Genomic DNA, 19,906 nt, shown 5'->3' with positions numbered 1-19,906 from the left:
ATTTCTCCCAACACTGTGCCTATGCTGCCAGGAGCACTGGCCCACATGCAGCTGCAGTTGCCTGGAGAAGGACTTTTCTCTTTTGCTGTCCCTTTAGCTCAAGGAATCACTTCTCTCTTTGGGGAGGAGCCTCTTGATGGTAAAGTGTCAGAAAGCAGATGAAGAGCTGTCAACAGTGGTGACTCCACAAATATAATGTCGCAATCCAGCACGATTTGCTGGTCTCCCCCTCTTGTTCTCAGATAAGTCAACCACATGCTTTGGCCAAAGTGTTCTTCCTCAAACCTAAAATGCTTTCACTGCCGGCCCCTCGTATCCTGGCTTCTTTCTTCCCAGCTCTGTCACGGCTCTTTTTTTGACTCCTTTGTTTATTCAGCTCTTTCTTCTTCTCAGTGTGCTTCACGCCCCACCTCTTTCTCATACCATCCTTTTCTGTCTGTGTCCACAGTTCCCCTCCCTTTCTCTGTAGCTACTTTTCTTCTCTCCTCCAGCTTTTCTCTCTGCCTTCCAGCTGTCCTTGGTTAGAATGGTGATTAAAATCTTGGGCCCTGGTATTAGGAGGCCTAAGTAGGACTCCTGGCTCCACTTTTAACAGACAAGTAACTTTGGGAAGGTTATTCTCAGCTTTAATTTCCTTATATGTCAAATGGGGTAATCGTGACTCCACAGGATTGTTTAAAGATGATATGAAATAATCATATAAAGTGCTTGGGATAATGCCTGGCACACAGTAAGCACTCCAAAAAAAAGATACTTATTATTATCCATCCCCATCCATTTGTCTTCTTCTCTGGCTCTCCTTGGCCTTCCACCAGACCCAGTCTCTGTAACTTTGCATTTCTGTCACCTTACGCATTCCCTAGAGACCATCCAGTATGTTAAACTGTGCAGTTTCCCCCAGATTCGTAGAACAGGTAAGACAGAAACATTCGTGTCCTCTAGAAATTCATCTTAGAGAACCGAGGCCAGGGGCTACTCTTCCTGTGGCACCTGTGAGAGTATGGTCCGTATCTTCCCAAAGAGAAAGTGGGCAATTAAAGTGCATATTCTGTTGGCTGAAAACCAACTCAAACTTTTAGCGTAGCGACTTCTCTTATACCTCTATAGCCCAAAAGTTCTTCAAGAAGCCTCATACCTCTTTTGAAGCTCTTGAGAATCTTCATCAGGTTGGGATATTCACGCAGGTTAATTTGGCTGAACAACATCTGCAGAAGTGACAGGTTAAACGTCGTCTCCAGTTTGGTGAGGATGTTGTACGCCACTCTGGATACAGGAACCAGATTGCTACAGGCTTCCAGGGATTCCTTGAAAAATGGAAAGAAGGATTATTGTAAATGATTATATAATGGAATGGAAGTTTATTACACATTTGTGGTTTTCTAAGTCATAAGAAAGCTATTTTGCTCTTTTAAGAAGGAATTTAACATAAAATGTATAGTGAAATTCTCTAATGTAGAGAAGTCACAGCTCCACACATTTGCTTTTGGAACTTCACATATATTTGGGTGGTTAGTCATAGGAATAAATAATTTAGCCTTCTTTAAAATGTCTGTTTTGTAAACCCTATTTCAGGTACATTGAGGGAAGAGAGAAATTTTAAGGCAGGAAAACGAAGTCAAAGGCTACTGTGTAATTAATTCTCTAAGTCCTGGGCAGGACTCTTTAGCAATGGACCTAATGGTTGGTCGCAAGTGGCAATTTTGGTGATTGCTTGTTAGCCTCTGCTCTCTTTCTCTCTCTGTTGGACTTGAGATGGCCTGAATGGGTTCCAGCCACAAGAAAATCATCCCAAGACCTCCTCTTGATGAGAAGTTGGCCAAAAGGAGAAACATGGTAGGAGAGAATTGATTGCAAAATACTTACTGAGCAACTACAAGGCTCATTGAGCTACTCCTTGCATACACAGCAATAGATAAGATCAACATGGTGCTACCCATATTGGGGAGGGGCACTGTCAGGTGGAGAAGGTGGGCATTAAATAATAAATACTCAACTACCACTGAGAGAAGTGTTATGAAAGGAAAGCATAGATTACTATGCGAAAGAATATGAGGGGGTCTTAGTTACATAAGTGGGTCAAGGAGGCCTCTCTGAGGATGATCTGGGCTGTGATCTGAAGATGGGTTACAGACAACCAGACCAAGACTCGGGGAAGATGGTTCTACCACTGCTGGCCCTTCCCTGGGCGGGGGACTCAGGAAATGCTTAAAAAATCCAAAGTTATAGGAAAAGAGTACTATTTTTGTCCATGTAGCCATATCTCCCAGTGCCTCCCTTGCTTCACATCGGAATGGACTGTCGGCGACAAGCTCTTAGGAATTGAGATGGTACCCTCAGTGGGTTGAGTGGTGCCCCTCAACCCCCGCAAAGATATATTCACTTGAAACCTGTGAACGTGAACTTATTTGGAAAAGGGGTCTTTGCAGATGTAACTAGGTCAAAGATCTTGAGATGAGATCATCCTGGATTAGGGTGGGCCCTAAATCACAAAGACTAGTGTCCTTAGAAAAGAAAGGGAGAAAACAGAAAAAGGAGAAGGCAATGTAGAGATGGAAACAGCGATTGAAGTGATGTTCCTATAAGCCAAGGATACCAAGGATTGCCAGCACGACAAAGAGGTGTGAGAAAGTCAGGGAATGGATTCTCCCTCAGAGTCTCAAGAAGTAATCAACCCTGCCAATGTCTTGATTTTGGACTTTTGGCCTCCAGAACTGTGAGGGAATACATTTCTTTGTTTTAAACCACCTGGTTTGAGGTCCTCCTATGACATCCTCTTTCCCTGATAATGAACATTTGGGGCTGGGACTTCCAAACTCTAAAAGTCCTGGGGTTTGTGAGTTGAGACTTCAATAACTGGTCATTCTTGATGAGAGCTGGGCTGCTATGGGAAAACGATCAACATGACTCACCCTGTACATTCTCTCGGTGATGAAGGAGCTGTCTCGGAGGGCTTCGAAGAAGGGAAATGGCTTGTATATGGCATAGGAAATCTCCAGCTTCTGACATATGAAGTGCTGGAGAAGAGCGTCTTCTAAGTCTCTGGTCATGGTGAACATCCTATGGAAGAGGCATGAGAAGAAAAAAGAAGCAAAGACTCTGAGGAGCTTGGGGAGCTACTCATCCACAGACAAGCATTCTGGTCCCAAAGGCGTGCCTTAGCAGTCTGCAAAGCAACATCTGCCTCAAAGACTCATGGGTATAGGAAGCAATGACAATGCCCAGCAACAATGGAGGCTGAAAGTTACTGACACTATGATGCTGAAATCCCAGAGGGGCTGCTGGTAAACATAAGGCAGATATTAAAAAGAGCTATTTATTGAGTGCTTCCTGTGTGCCCGACTTTGTTCTAAAGGTTTCACATGTAGTAACTTGTTTGATCTTCACAAAACCTTTGCAAGATGGTTACTATGATTGTTCTTATTTATATTGTCAAGGACACTGAGACAGAGAGAGGTTTAATAACTCACCCTAAGTTGCACAACTTGAAAGTGGTAGAGAGGAACAAATTCTGACTTTCTGGTTCCAGGCTTACAGTCATAAGTGCTATGGTCTGTGGCTATGCTGAACTGAGTTAAACAAGATTGGCTGGACTACAGGTTAAGGCAGACACTAGCAACGCTTATGAAAAAGGGACCGTCTAAAAATGGGTAGACAGATGGAAGCCTGATGATATTTAGAAACTTTAATAAACCACCTAAAATCTTTGACACACAAATAGGCCAAACATAACTAAAGACAGGAAGAATATGAAAGACATGATTAGTAAAGGTGACTTAATTGATTTATGTATCAATTTTATATCTCAGAACACACATGCCTTTTCCTGTGCCCGTGCAACATTTATAAAAATTGACCATTGATAGGCCATGAGAAAATATCAATGTTATGATAGGCAGAAAATTTACAGATAACATTCTTGACAAATTGTCCAGAAAAGGGAAATACTAACAAAAAATTCAATCACCTAGTGATTTTTTTAAAAAAAAACACAAACATGGATCGTGCTTTTCCAATTTCATTTTGTGTCCAAGAGAAAATTGAACTGTAATTAATGAATATTTCCTGCGATTTAACCCCAGTGGCAGATTGAACACCCAGTCTCTGTTGTCATTCCCAAATCCTTTAAGTTTGACAGAAAAAATATACATTGTAAAAAAAGAATAATCCACAACAGTATTAGAAAACAAGAAAAGATGCCATAGGGGGTCTATAGTTGTGAAGAAATCCTGGAAGATAGAGAACAGATGGAAGAGAAATCGAACATCCATGATAAGGACAGGGGAAGGATATTGCAAAGATCAGCACAGAGCCAGAGAAAGCCAGAATGGACACATGCTAAGAAGAAAGAGGGGCTCTGGGGTCCCATTCAGAAAGATTAATTATACAACAGCATTCAGAACAGAATGTTCACCAGGTTTCTCATTCTTCATCTGTTATGATTCCCAAAGATGAAAATAAGGCACAGAGAGGTTAAGTAACTAGCCCAAGGTATTCAGTGGCAAAGCAGAGCTCGGCTGACTAAGGCCCCATTTCTCACTAGTGCGTGACACTGCATGCCATATGCAAGTGTTCAGGTTTTTATTGTGTAAAGCAGCCTTAAAAATGAATAAGCAAAAGGCAAACATCCAGGCATAAAAAAAGCAAAAGATATAAACAGGCAGTTAAGTCAAAGGCACAACAAATATATCAAAAAACCAAGGGAACTCACTAGTACTCAGAACAGTGCAAATGAGGACAGTTTGATAACATATTTGCCTATCAAGTTGGCCAAGATACAAAATAATAGCAATAATTGCAGAGGCTCTTGGCGGAAATCTAAACATGTCCAAACGTTCTGGAGGCTAATTTAGTAACCAGTGTCAAATGCCCTAAAATATATGTTCCCTTGAGTCCCAAAGTCCACTTCTAGGAATTTATTTCAAGGAAATAGTCATGAATGTGCTTAAAAAAAAAAAATATATATATATATATAAAGTTCATGATACACTAGAGAGGAAATGATATGTTCTCTCCTTATTTTCTCTTTTCCACCAGCTTCCCAACTACCTCTGGTCACTCGCACAATGGATAGTGAGTGAGCGAGTGTGGGATCACAGAACACAGGTGAGGGGGCTAGAAGCGATCTCATTCCTTCTGCAACAACAGGCTAGAATTTAGGGAAAAAAGAGTTGAACTGTGTGTCTGCTTCCCCCCAAGTCCGTCCTTCTTTTTAACAAGATCCTATTACATCCCACATACCCTCTCTACCTCTTTGGAAAACACTATTTTACAAAGAGAGAGTCTCACAGTTTAAATAGTTGAATTCTGCCCTGCAGCTGCTGCCCGGAAGTTAACTGTGAAAGCCCAATCACTAAAAATGAAGAAAGCAGCCGAGACAAAAACCCACCTTGATGTTGTCAGCCACCTGCTCCTGCCCCTTTCCAGGTTCAGGGCTGGGTCCAGGATCGCTCCTGGAAGAGCGGGAGAAGGGCAGGGAGACGCTGGTGGATGAAACAGGAAGTCTATACTTTGCCACATGCAGTAGGGGCCAGGCTTCTGAGAAAAGAAAAGTGAAAGTATTTGGAGCAGATCGTGCAGGAAGCTGAAGGCAGGGCTGCAGTCTCTCTCCAACTTTGGACACTTGTAAGGTTCCCAGGGCATTTGGGGGTTGGGGTGTGTGTGCTGCCAATCGGGACCCAGCTGGGGAGCGGGGTACAGAGGGGAGGAGGCTAGGGGTCCAGCCCCAGGTCCACGGGAACTGGGAATCCACCATTTGCCTACTTCCCTACCCGCCTCTATTTCTGCATCCCTTTTCTCATTCTGTATTTTTTGGGGTGCTGAATAGATTCCCAAACTGGGTCGTGGTGATGGTGATGGTTACACAACTGAATAAATTTACCAGAAATCATCAAATTTTAAAAAACAAACAAGAAACCAAAGGGGAGTTGGGGCAACTCAGAAATACCTATAATTTGTCAGGATAAAATTGTTATCTAAGAAAATTGAAATAAAAAGGAACCTGAATATAAAGTGAAATCATGCAGAGGTCAGCAGACCTTCAGGCAGAAAGTGGCTGGGAGCCACACAGGCAGCTGGGAGCTGGGAGTGTGTGGAAGCTGGGTCTAAGGCAGAGCCAGGAGAAGATTCTAGAACAGCCACTCCAGGGGAGATGAGGAATGCCCCCTTTTATACACCCTTTTTAAGATTCCTAATGTACATTGGCATGTAGGGTCTGTGAGAAATCCTAAAATATAGAAATCTGTTTAACTTTATTTAAATAAATATTCTCAAGTGTATTTGACGCATGGGCTCCCCCACCCAGGATACCCATAAACCACTCAGTAAAAAGATGAGAAACAAGGTTCTAGGGTCTAAGAAGCCTTCCATGCTTCCTCTGGAGGCACGAGCACAGCATATCCCTCCCAGGCATACACCACACCAACAGGTCCCCCCCAGCAGGTCACCACGGCGGGGATGGCAAAGGTGTGGAAGCCACAGGAAGACGATGGTAATGAAAGGAGGTACAGGAAGAAATGTGGTGCTAACAGCTGAGGAGAGGGTGCAGTGTTGCCTCAGCCTTGGTAACACAGAGCACTTAAAATGCAGGGGATGTCAGTGCTAGGAGGGATTAAGACTATTTTATGCAACTGTCACACTTCACTGACCAGAGTCCCTCCACTTAACCTGGAAAACCCCATCATCGATCCTAGGAGCTGGATGCAAGAATCTCCTCCTTTAGACCTGCCCAGAGATATCCTAGGAAAATGCAAACCCCCGCAAAAAACCGGAAAAGAAAGCAGAAGAGGGAATATAATGTCCGATTGGAGAAAAATCGTTAAACTAGAAAAAGACGTGAATAAGGATAAAAGACGCTTCTAAATGACACATGCTTGAGAATACAGTAATAATGGGAAAACCTCAGCTTTTATTTCATACACAGGTGACATACAGAGAGACTAAAATTATGGATAATTCTTTTTTAGTTCAATTTTATTGAGGTATAAAATGCATTCATCTTAAGTGTACATTTTGATGAGTTTCAACAAATGCAATCACAACCACGATTAAGATATAGACCATTTCCATCACCCCAGAAAGTTACCTTGTGCCCTTTGCAGATAGTCTCCTCCCAACCCCAGCATCAAGCAACCGCTGATCTGCTTTCTGTTTCTACAGAGTTGTTTTGCCTGTGTTAAAGTTTTATGTAAATGGAAACATGCTGTATGTGCTTTTTGATATACGGCTTCTTTTGCTCATTATTGCTTTTGAGATCCATCCCTCTTGCTGCAGGTCAGTAATTTATTCCTCTTTGGCAGGTGTGCTGGCCACGTCTTCCTCCTCTGTCTGATCACCATGATGTCACCAACATAACCCATCAGTGTGATGTTCTTTGGGATTTCCGAGTGATCCAGATCTCTTGGACTATATTATGACAAACGGCAGGTGAGTTAATATAAGCCGAGACAAAACTATAAATGAATATTTTTATCTGTCATGTGAGAATGAAAACTGTTTCTGATCCTCCTTTCTAATCAGAATGGAAAGAACACATTTGCCAAATCAGTGGCCTCACACCGTGTACCAGAGGCCCCTGGAACGACCTGGGTTGGGGATCTTACTGTCCAGATTGCCTGTTTTCTTATCCTGCTCCTCCAGCGTTCCCGTGAATTCTGTGAGCTACCCAATATACTTCCAAGAAACTGATTTTCTGTCTGGGTTAGCCAGAGTCAGTTTTGGTTACTTGTACCCTCAAACCCCAACTGATTAAAAAATTGGTATCAGAGCAAATTGTAGACAATGGATCTTCGCGGAAATGTGATCAATCTGGGATTGGTTATCTGACCTAATTGGACATAAAAGTAGTGAACATCCCATTAATTGTTCCAAGATGGGAGTTAGGCAGACTTTGGCAAGCAGGGGCAAGATAGCAAATTAACTTATAGCACTGGACTGTGATCAAGACTCTGTAATTCACTCCTGATTCCAAGTGTCAGATCTTAGCACACTTAGCAAAATAGAAAGAAATCTTTCAGGTAGAAAGAAAGCATCAACTGGCCTTCAGATATTATCACCTACTTGGCCTAAATCTGGGTGGAGAACAGAGTAAGGAAGCAGGCCAGAATCTCTTTACCCCAAAGGTCGTATAAAACAAAAAGAAGACTGCTCTGCCCCTGCACTGGGAATCAGGCACCATTTGGTAGTCATAGATGGTCCTGATGCAGACGTCCCTTATCCCAGAGAGACTGATCTCTAGTGAACATAGAGAAAAAAAAGACAGTGGGAAATAGAAGCTAAAATTCCAGCCGGTTGTTATTGGGGTTAATGCACGATATTGCAAACTTGTCAGGAATACCCCTTAAGTCCCAGTGCTACCACTAGTCAGCTGAAGGAAAGCAAACACTTTCGCTTATAAGCAAAAGAATCTGACACATTTATGTCAGTGCCAGCTCAGCGGCGGCCTGGGTCGGCCTGCTGCCAAAGGACAGAGGGAGGAGAGAGGGGGCTGGTATAGTCTGTGCCAAGCCTTGTCTGGGCCACTGTTCCCCCATGGAGGCCAAGAGCAGAGGGCAGCCGTGCCCAACAAAGGCTCAGCTTATGAAGTGAGGGAGAGAGAAAGAGAGGCAGCCAGTCCCACGTGTGTGCAACACTTGGTGGGCACACAGACCCTGCCCACTGGTAACGATGTCCTCATCAGTGTCCTGGAATCTGGAATCAGCCCCAGCCAGACTGGTGTTCACTTCTTTGGGGGAAAGAAAGAGCAGAAGTGGGTGAGGGGTAGAAATCTCTTGCCTTCTATATTTTGCAAACATATTTGTGCAAATTTTCTAGCACATCTCTAATGAGCCAGAAGAAGCAAATTCAGTGCAACATACTTTGGAAACATACTGCTTTGCTCCTGGCTTCCCAGTCCTCACCTGCTTTGGCTCACTGCCCTGACTGAGGCCCTGGATCCTACAGATACTTTGCCTCCCTTTCGCCTCTGTCTTTGACCCATTCTCCTGCCCGGATTTCCAGTCCTCTGGTTTTGATAATTTATTTTATTTGCACTTTGCCCCCATTTCTTTATCTTTCAACTTAATGCTGATGTGGTACGTTTTTCTAAGTTGCTTCAAATCCTTTACAGAATGAAGGCCAGATATAAATGAAAAAATTATGTACAAACATAAATGTGACGCACTTGTTAGCTAGCATCACACTGTCCTGTAAGGTCTAGGTAATCTCAGTTTCAGACCTTTCCCCAGCCAGTAAGAAGCCTGTTGCTCTCCTCGAGATTTCAGCGACTAGTTGAAACTCAGTTTTTTCCTAATCACTCTGGGTTGCTTTCATAAAGTGCCCACGTATTCAAGAAAACTTGGAATTGCACATCAGGCTTCTTTGCCCAAGCCTGGCACTTTCCTGGGGATGCAGGAGCTGTGAGAGCTTTTTCTTTTCTTTTCTTTGTCATTTTACAAATATTTATTAAGTTTTTATTTCTTTTTTTTCTGTTAGTGAGGAAGACTCGCCCTGAGGTAACATCTTTTGCCAATCTTCCTCTCTTTTTTTTTGTCACTTGAGGAAGATTGTCCCTGAGCTAACATCTGTGCCAATCTTCCTCTATTTTGTAGTGGGATGCTGCCACAGCATGGCTGATGAGTGGAGTAGGTCCATGCCCAGGATCCGAACCTGTGAACCCGGCTGCCAAAGCAGAGCACATGGATCTTTAACCACTCAGCCGTGGGGCCAGTCCCTGCACGAGTTTTTTGTTAGCCCTGGCTGCTGTCCAAAAAGTTGAAAAACATCTTCTCCACTCATAATGCTGAGCATTTCAGCTCTCTCCAGCCCTGTGTCTGAACGCAGGACCTAACTCTTTTAGTCCAGGCTCACTGCTGTGCCTGGCCAGCCCACTGGCCTGAAAGAAGATCTGAAACGTCTGGCTTTCCCTTTCCCTTCTCACAACGACCTCACAGCAATATAATTCCTCCCCACAGAAACTACCTCAAACCTTCCTCAAAACAACTTTGATCTGTTTGAGTGAAGCGGACTTTCCTGCCCTCTCTTGTTTGCATGAACAAGAGGCCCCCTGTCTTCCGTGGATGCCTGTGGCTGGCCCTGCTCCTCCTCCTTGGGGCTGAGTTGGCCTTGGAGATTGGGGAGAAGGAACACCAGCGTGCTGGTGCAGCATGTCACACTGTTTGGCAATTTCACTTTTCTTTTACCCTTTGAGTGCTGCACCTGACGGAGCGACCCATGGGCAGACCTTCCCATCAGAGCTCTAGGAAGGCACAGAGGCAGTGCAAGTCTAACCAGGCGTGATCCTAGGCCAGCTCCAGGACCCAGCGGGGCCAGCAGTAGAAGACAGCAGGTGGAGGCGGCAACTTCAACTGCAGGTTAGTCCTGGCCTCCTCTCCTTGTCCTTCCTTTCTCGTAAGGTCGGCGTCTTCCTTTGTTATTTCTGTCTACCCAGCCTCTTTCCCAAATAGAAGAGATTGCACATAAATGAATAAGGAGGAAATCAGATTTTTAAAATTGCAGTGGATTAGCCCTTTGAGGAACTTAAAGTCATCCTGACTCACCTCACCTTCTTATTTTCATGCAACTGGCCTGTGCTGTTGGAACTTCCCGGTCTCTTTGAGGCCTCACTGCACAGTTGGGTGATTCCTCATACCCTCTGAACCCCAGACCTCCTCTATCCCCACCCCAAAAGACAACTCTGTCCAGAAAAAGGTCTTTTTAGAAAAATCAACATCCAAATCGAATGCCTGACTGTTGTCAAACTTTTTTGAGTTTATGGGTGGTTGGGGGGCCAGTTCTGCTCAGAAGCCATCTATATGGCCCTGAGCGCAAGAGTTTGACTCAGGGCCTCTGAACACTTGATAGGAGGAAGTGAAAGAGGGTGGGGCCCAACAGACTCAAATGCAAACAGGTGGGGGGTGAGCATTGCTTTTTCTATTCTGGGATGTGTTACACATCTTGTTAGAGAAAGAGGAAAATTGTCTTTTTGTGCGAGACAAATACATCAATACATTTTTGTTGGTAAAAATTAAGGCAGTGTAATAGTGTATAGAAACTCCTCCAACCTGGAGCTCTGAACTCTGAGGGGGGGCTATTTCTAGCGACGGCGGGGCCCCAAGAAGGCAGCGGCATAGCTACCAGTGGCGGCACAGCCTGGCGGGTCCTCAGCGCCCAGCACTGTTGCTCCTGGCGGCTGAGAGTGCATCCCCGCCACGGCTCCTTTACCTGCTCCAAGAGTTGGCAAGATGCGTGAGTGAAGCTCAAAGTCTGGCCAGCCCTTGGCCTCCAAGCAGGGAAAGGAAGGCACTGAGAGGTGAGGGTGGGGTAATTCTGGACCTTATAGAATGAGTTAAGGGGCCTTGCCTCTGCTTCTATTTTCTGGAAGAGATCGCAGTTGAAAAGGTTTGGTAGAATTCACTAGTGATACCATCTGGGCCTGGTGCTTTCCTTTTTGGAGCACTATTAATTATTGATTCAATTCCTTTAATAGATACATGCCTATTCAGATGATCTATCTCTTCTTGTGTGAGTTTTGGTAGTTTATATCTTTTAAGGAATTTGTCCATTTTATCTTTTATCAAATTTGTAGGCATAGTGTTGTCCATAGTATTATTTCTTTATTATCCTTTTAATGTCCAGGAGATTAACAGTGATGACCCCTTTTTCATTTCTGATACTAGTAATTTCTGTTTTCTCTCTCTCTCTCTTTTTTTTTATTGTTAGCTTGGCTAGAAGTTTATCAATTTTATTGATTTTTTTTAAAAAATCTTTTAGTTTTATTGATTTTCTCTAATATTTTTCATTTTACTGATTTCTATTCTAAGTTTTATGATTTCTTTTCTTCTGCTTGCATTAGGCTTAAATGTCTTTGTTTCCTCCAGTTTCCTCAGGTGGTAGCTTAGAGCACTGATTTAGATCTTTCTTCTTTTCTAGTATATACACTTAATGCTGTATATTTCCCTCTAAGCACTGCTTTTGCTGCATCCCATAAATTTTGATAAGCTGTTTTCATTTTCATTTAGGTCAACATATTTTTAAAATTTCTGTTGAGACTTCTTTGATCCTAGATGTATTTTTTTGTGTGTGTGTGAGGAAGATCAGCCCTGAGCTAACATCCATGCCAATCCTCGTTTTTTTTGCTGAGGAAGACTGGCCCTGGGCTAACATCTGTGCCCATCTTCCTCCACTTTATATGGGATGCCGCCACAGCGTGGCTTGACAAGTGGTACATCGGTGAGCTCCTGGGATCTGAACCCGGGCCGCCAGCAGTGGAGCACACCCACTTAACCGCTACACCACGGGGCCGGCCCCTAGATGTATGTTTTTTAATCTCCAAGTATTTAGGGACTTTCTAGCTATCTTTCTGTTATTTCTACTTTAATGCCATTGTGGTCTGAGAACATATTTTTAAAATGATTTTTATCATTTTAAATTTGTTAGGGTGTGTTTTATAGCCCAGAATGTGTATATTTTGGTCAATATTCCATGTGAGCCTGAGGGGTATGTTATTTTGTTGTTGTTGAATGGAATATTCTATAAATGTCAATTAGAGCAAATTGATTGATGGTGCTCTTCAGGTCAAATACGTTCTGGCTGACTTTCTGCCTGTTCAATCTGTCAATTACTAAGAGTATTGAAGTTTCTAACAATAGTAGTAGATCTATTTCTCCCTGTAGTTCTATTGATTTTTGTCTCATGTACTTTGATGCTACTTTATTAGTTGCACACGTATTAAGGATTGCCTTATCTTCTTGGAGAATCGACCTCTTTATCATTATATAAGAATATATATTTATATATTCTTTGTCTCTGACAATTATCCTTGTTCTGAAGTCTGCTCTGTCTGAAATTAATATAGCTTCTATAGCTTTCCTTTGATTAATGTTGGCATTCCTCCATCCCTCCACTTTTAACCTACCTGTGTTTTTATATTTAAAGTGGCTTTGTTATAGACAACATATAGTTGAGTGTTTTTTTTTATTCTGTCAATCTCTGTCTTTTAATCAAAGTATTTAGACCATTCAAATTTAAAGTGATAATTCATGTAGTTGGATTAATATCTACCATGTTTGTAACTGTTTTCTATTCATTTTACATGTCTTTGTTTCTATTTTTTCCCTTCTTTTTCTGCCTTTTTCGGTTTTAATTGAGCATTTTATAATTCTGTTTTCTTGTCTCTCTTAGCATATCAATTATACTTCTTTTAAAACATTTTTATTGGTTCCCCTAGAGTTTGCAATATGTATTTACAACTAGGCATATCCACTTTAAATTACAGTATACTGTTTTGTGATTAGTGCATGCATCTTATAACAGAATGTAACAAATTCCTCCCCTCTGTCCTTTTTAACACTGCTGTCAGCCATTTTGCTTATCCATATGCTATAATCACATAGTTACTATTATTACTTTGAACAAACAGCTATCTCTTAGATCAATTTAGGATAGAAAATCTTTTTAAAAATTAAGGTACCAACATTTATTCCTTCTCAGATGCTCTTCCTTTCTTTATGTAGATCTGAGTTTCTGACCGATACAATTTTCCTTCTGCCTGAAGAATTTCTTTTAACATTTCTTTCGGGGTAAGTCTTCTGGCAATGAATTACTTCATTTTTGTCTGTTTGAGAAAATCTTTATTTCTCCTTCACTTTGAAGGTTAATTTCAAAGGCTATGAAAGTCTAGATTAGCATGTTTTTCCAATCACTTTAAATATTTCTATCCACTTTCTTTACTTGCATGGTTTCTGATGAGAAATCTGATGTAATTTTTATCCTTGTTCTTCCATAGATAAGGTCTCCGCCCCCACCCCTGGCTTCTGTTAATGTTTTCTGTTTGTCTTTGGTTTTCTGCAGTTCGAATATGAAATGACTTGGTGTAGATTATCTGGTATTTATCCAGTTTGGCATTTGCTGAGGTTCCTGAATCTGTGATTTGTTGTCTGTTATTAATTTTGGAAAATTTTTGGCCATTACTACTTCAAATATTTCCTCTGTTCTCTTTTGTCTTTCTTCTCCTTCTGGTATTCCACTTACACATCTATTTCACTTCTTGAGATTGTTCCAGCATTCTTGGATATGGTGTTGTATTGTGTTTTTTTTCTCATTATAATTTTTCTCTTTGCATTTTAATTTGAGAAGTTTTATTGACATATTTTCAACTCACTGAGTCTTTCCTTGGCCATGTCCAATCTACTGATGAGCCCATCAAAGGCATTCTTCACTTCTGTTGTAGTGTTTTTGATTTCTAGCATTTCTTTTTTCATTTATTTCTTTGGGTTTCCATCTTTTTGCTTACTTAGCCATCTGTTCTTGCATGTTGTCTGCTTTTTCCATTAGAGCCCTTAACACATTAATTAGTCATAGTTATTTTAAATTCCTGTCTGATAATTCAAAAACCTGTCATATCTGAGTCTGGTTTTGATGATTGCTTTGTCTCTTCAGACTGTGTTTTTTCTTGTCTTTTGACATGCCTTGTAATTTTTTTGAAAACCAGATGTAATGTATCAGGTAATGGGAACTGATGCATATAAGTGTTTAATCTTAAGTTTTATGTTAATCTGGCCAGGGGATGGGCCATGTTTAATGTTTGGTCTAGCTGTAGGTGGCAGAGGCTTCAAATTACTCTAGTGTTCTTGTTTTTATCTTCCGTATCTTCTTTGGATTTCCCTAATATCTCCTTAAATAGAGTCTTGTGGCTCTTTCAGCTGTGATCCACAGTTATTATAGTGGAGCCCTGTTGGTGTAGTGGTAAGGTGTTGGGGAGGGAAAGCATTCTTTAATCTTATGATTAAATCTCAATCTTGTAGTGGAACTGTGTCCCTGGATGGTGTCTTAGCTATTTCCCCTTTCCCCTACATTTTGATGAGACAGGAAGCCTAGAAGGGGCTAGGTTTTGGTAATTGTCCTTCCTGTAGGTCAGATAAGGCTTGGGTAAAGTGTTTTCCTCCGGAGGGCATGTTTTTGTTGTGGAGAATGCTCTGGGCTGTTTCAAAAGTTTTCTTTTCTCTTCCCCCTCTGCCAGAAGCCCAAGAGGATTTTTCTTGGCTCCTCAACATGAGTACCTGGTGGGGTTTCTGGAGGTAAAACCCATAAAACATTGGGGGCCATCCTAAGACTGTGGTCCCGAGGAGTTTCTCACTCTCATGCTAGTCCACACTCAGCCTCCAGCAATTCATTAAACATACTATTTAAGTGTTCCTACTGGTCTGTGGCTCTAAGTGGCTTCTGCTCTAGGTAGCTGATCTCCTCTGTGATTCTCTAGATTTGTCTATCTATCCAAATTTTGGGGTGGCAGTTTGCCTTGTGACCTCAATTCTCTGAAAGGTACACGAAAAGTCATTGATTTTCAGTTTGTTCAGCTTTTTTTTGTAAGCATGGGAGTAATGATTTCTACGGTTTTTGCATATCAGTGCTAAAACCAGAAGTCTAGTGAACTTTTAAAATCTCTGTGAGTTTAGATTTTTTCTTAAACTTTCTTTTTGTTTTAAAATTTTGGTTTTATTGTAATATTATCTTATAGCCAGAACATGCAACCTGTTCAATTTCTCCTTTTTATTATTTATTTAGATTAGTTTAGGGCCAAACTTGGTATGTTCTTGTGTATTTAAGACCAAGAGTTATTAATACATTTTGCTAATTTTTAAAACTTATAACCCACATACCTTTGCTTTTTTAATATATACTTAAGGAGTTAGAAATTGAAAGTGAAATGTTGTTTAATGACCCTGAAAGACTTGTCTGTTAATAGTCTTAACTTTTACTTTTTACATGCAGATGTTGTGAATTTTGCTTTTTATCTTGTTTGCATTTGTCTAATGTAACTTGCCCATTTTTTGACTTTTAACATTTTTTTTTAATTTACTGTATTTATTGAACAACTGCTATGTTCTAGGCATTGTACAGTCATTAATTTTTTCTTCTATAAAATAGAAGTAATAACAATTGTCCCTCCGAATTATGTTTTACTTACAGGATTCTTTTCCTTTTAGGTTTTTTGTTTGGTGAGTGTGTGTGTGTGTGTCTATTTAAGAGAGGTTTCATTACCTCCTCAACCTTTTCCATGCACAGGGAATAACCTTTCTAAGTTTCCATTACAAAAAGAAAGAGTTAGCCTGTGTTATTGATGTTCATGTGGGGCCCAGACACTAAATGAGATTGTATGCAAAATTTTGATTTTATACACGTTTTCTCAGAAGCAGTTTCATGACTTTACTTATCTTTTTAAAAAGCTTTGTGACACATAAAATTTAAGAATGAGTGATGTAGGTCAGATGTAGCAGTGTTTTTCCATTTTTTTTTTGGCTACAGTACACAGCAAAATATAGATTTTTACATTGTGACTTAACAGGTGAGTACACACCTGCCCCCCACACACACCTGAAAAAAAACTAACTCACATTTCAGTGCACTCTGATACATTTCTATTCTAAATGTTAAGAAAAAGAGCTGGTTCCATCCTGCACAATTTTGCATCTCCATAACGATAACTCCTGGTACTCTATCATAATTAAGAGAAGTCTGGTAGGCAATATTGAAATTTCACATATATCCTGGCATTCCTGACACCACAACATTCTTGCAGATTATGCTGTCAATCATAATATACAGTGAGGGCAAGAAACCCATTTTCTACAGTGGCCTTGTCAATGAGCAGATCCCAGTAACTATTTATGAGCTCCAGAGGCCAAGTTGAGGCTGAGATACAGGAGACTGAGGATTTAATTGGGTCAAACAATAGACCTCATTAAATCTCATAGTCTTTCTTTATATGTTAACATATTCTGGGGAGAAGGCTACGTGCCTTCTTCATGGTCTGAGTATTATAATTATTATTTTAATTAAGAAAAGTTAGGGCTAATCTGCTTTGTTTTTTTTTTTAACGTTTTATTTTATTTATTTATTTATTTATTTTTTAATTTTTTGTTTATTGCAGTAACATTGGTTTATAACATTGTATAAATTTCAGGTGTACATCATTATACTTCTATTTCTGCATAGATTACATCACAACCCACCACCACACACATGTACCAAATTATCCCTTTCACCCTCCTCCCTCCCCCCTTACCCTCTGGTAACCACCAATCCAATCTCTGTCCCTATGTGTCACTTTTTTTAATGTCACTTTTTGTTGTGTCTTTCGTAGTTAGATTCTATTTTGACCATTTGTACTTTAAGATGGTAATTTAATCTGTTTTAAATGACATATATCTTCTTGCTTATAAATTTTTTGGCACTTCTTGTATCTTATGCCTCTTCGTTTTCTCTGTTTAAGAAAAATGTATACTTTTATCCTTTTATGAGATTTATAGTATCATTTTGACTCTACTTTTTACCCTTAGGTTTTCTAATGAATTCTCTAATATATATTTCTCTAAGTGATATCATCAAATGTGAAAGCATGTCATTTGAGTTTATCATCTTTGAAATAAATCATTTAACTCAGTTTTTTTCTTGCCCCATTCAATTTGTTAAAAATTTTAATATAATCTGAAGTTGTAGATTAAAATTATTATAATTTTACTATTACATGAAGTATTATCCTTTCTTTCTAGAACAGTGCTTCTCAAATATTTTGGTTTCAGGATCCATCTATATTCTTAAATATTGAGAACCCCAAAGAGCTAGCTTTTGTTCATATGGGTTATATCTATTGATATTTGCCATATTAGAAATTAAAGTTTGAACACTTAAAATATTTATGTATTCATTTAAAAATAATAATAATGAACTCATTATCTGTTAACATAAATGACATTTTATGAGAAACAACTGTGCTTTTCAAAATAAAATAAATAGTAAGATTAGGAATGCTTTACATTTTTGCAAATTTCTTTTAATAGATGGTTCAGTAGAAGACGACTGGATGCTCCTATCTGCTTCTGCATTCAATCTGTTGTGATACCATAGGCCATGTATTCTCTGGAAAATTCCACCATACACTTGTGAGGGGATAAGAGAGAAAAAGAGTAAATAACATCTTAGTATCATTATGAAAACAGCTTTGACTTTGGTGGCAGCTGAAAGGGTCTTGTACAGTCCCGAATGTCCCTGGCCCACACTTTGAGAATCACTGTTTTAAAGTAATTTTTGAGATGTGCTTTTGTTTTCAAATAAAATTCACGATTTCTGGATATCAATATTTTAACTGGTTTTAGTGATGCCTTCCACTGCTTTTATAGCAGAACTTTGCTGGTATTGATTTCTTGATTCTCTTATTGTAGTACATCATCAAATAATTTGTCCCAGAGAGTATGTCAGTAAGAATGGGGTAGATTATCCTATTGGAACAAATGATTCCAAAATCTCAGTGCGTCACTGGCCTCTGCTTTAGGGAACCTTCACCCTGGACTCGGTCTCTGGCTGATGAGCAGTCGCCATCTGAAATGACAGCCTCCATAGCACAGGAACAGTGAGCATGGCTAACCATGTGTTGGCTCTGAATTCTGCTAAAGCGATACCCATGCGACCAAGGAGGCAGAAGTAAAGAACATTGAACGTTGAAAATGGTGTGGCCAACACAGAGGCTGCATGAATGGAATATATTTTCTGAGCCCTTGCACAACCAGTTTGCCTTCGCACATGAATAATTGCACGGAGTGTACATTTTTTGTCATTTCCTTCTACCTCTGAGTCTATAGACTTGCATAACTATTTTAGACATTTAGGATTTCAAATTTACTTTTCATTTTTTTCCGTTAGCATTTTTTTCAGCTATGTTCTGGGCAAATTTTTTTCCCTTTATTTTACAACCATTTTAGTTAACCTTTTAAAAAAATTTTCAGCAATCTTTTTTAATTCCCAGCCTCACTGTCTTATTTTCTGGTCTTTTCTTCATGGCATCCTGGGCACAATATATTCTCCTGTCTGTATGACAATATTTGTCTTTTAGAAACGCTCTTCTGTAATATTTCTATTTCTGCTGGAGTCATTTTTACTCTCTGCTCATCTTGGTTTCACTCCTTCCTGTTGTAGGTTTCCTCAAATGTCTGTGGCCTGTTATTGTTTGTTCATACTTAAGGGCAAGGCACTGAAAAGCTAGCTTGGAACTCCATTTAATGAGATGAGCTGTGGGCTTTACTGGGAGAATCCCAAATCCCTGAAAGTGAAAGTCTTTTTTCTGAGTCATACATTTTTCTTAAGAAGAAACCTCTAGTCTCCTGCCTAGAGGCAGGCGATCTGTGTGGTGGGGTCACAGACGAGTTGGGGAGTAGAGTGTTTTGTATTTTGCCTTTCAAACAAGACTTCTGTTTTCATCCTTGTGTCTCCCTCCCAAACTCCACTACCTGTCCAGGGGCCTGCAAGACACACTGGACCCTTCTCGGACCTCTGGGAACATCCTCCACCAGCAATAGTAGTCAGCACTCTGACCACTTCTTCTCTTTCAGACTTTTGTAAAATTTCTCATCTAATCCACTTCTCTTTCTCATTGTGACTTTAATTCCTTTACTATCATTTTAGGGGACTCTCTAGTGGGAGAGGAGAAAAACACTTGTCTTTAATTAGCTATCTTTAACCAGAAGTCTTTTTCTTCTTTTAAGGAATTCAATGAACAAATGGGTTTTATTCTATCCCAATGCATATTTAGAGAATGGGAAGTCCCAATGACCCTCTTATGGTGGGATTAAAAAAACCCTACAATTCTTTACACCTTTTAGAAATATAGAGAAGTTTATCAAGACATTATCAGCAAGGGGAACAATTTATCAAGTAAGAATCAGAAATACAAAGCTTTTTGAGCTTAAAAATTATTTTTCCCAGCCATGGCCATAATGTTTGAAATCCAAGGGTCTTACAGGTGTCCATGTATACAACACTTCCACAGGCAGGTTAGATACAGAACAACCTGTCCTAGTTTTGAATATTCATGCAAGTCTCTATATTGCAAGAAAAAGACGTATTCTTGTGACTATTGTTAACTGTAAACCTTATCAGA

The 19,906-nt window shown here is 40.2% G+C and overlaps 2 protein-coding genes across 7 annotated transcripts in view; one reads left to right on the top strand and one right to left on the bottom strand.

The window, feature by feature from the left end:
* Window positions 1-5,491, bottom strand: part of SP110 (SP110 nuclear body protein) — a 48,417-nt gene extending 42,926 nt beyond the window's left edge. For all 6 annotated transcript variants that reach the window (XM_087424720.1, XM_087424721.1, XM_087424723.1 and 3 more), the window contains exons 1-3: window positions 5,387-5,491; window positions 2,910-3,057; window positions 1,136-1,304 (exon numbers count right to left, since the gene is read on the bottom strand). In XM_087424720.1, coding sequence (XP_087280846.1) covers window positions 1,136-1,304; window positions 2,910-3,056 — 316 coding nt within the window. In that variant the 5' untranslated portion in view covers window position 3,057; window positions 5,387-5,491. The remainder of the gene's footprint in view (window positions 1-1,135; window positions 1,305-2,909; window positions 3,058-5,386) is intronic.
* A 4,354-nt stretch (window positions 5,492-9,845) lies between these two features.
* Window positions 9,846-19,906, top strand: part of SP140 (SP140 nuclear body protein) — a 69,058-nt gene continuing 58,997 nt past the window's right edge. Inside the window, exon 1 of the mRNA XM_087424719.1 lies at window positions 9,846-10,346. The gene's annotated coding sequence lies outside the window, so the exon portion shown is untranslated. The remainder of the gene's footprint in view (window positions 10,347-19,906) is intronic.

This window comes from Ceratotherium simum, chromosome 37, assembly GCF_057802395.1.
Source record: "Ceratotherium simum simum isolate JZ-2026a chromosome 37, ASM5780239v1, whole genome shotgun sequence".
NCBI classification, from domain to species: Eukaryota; Metazoa; Chordata; class Mammalia; order Perissodactyla; family Rhinocerotidae; genus Ceratotherium; species Ceratotherium simum.
Note: the sequence above shows the minus strand (reverse complement) of the source record. Positions and strands in the feature narration are given on the sequence as shown.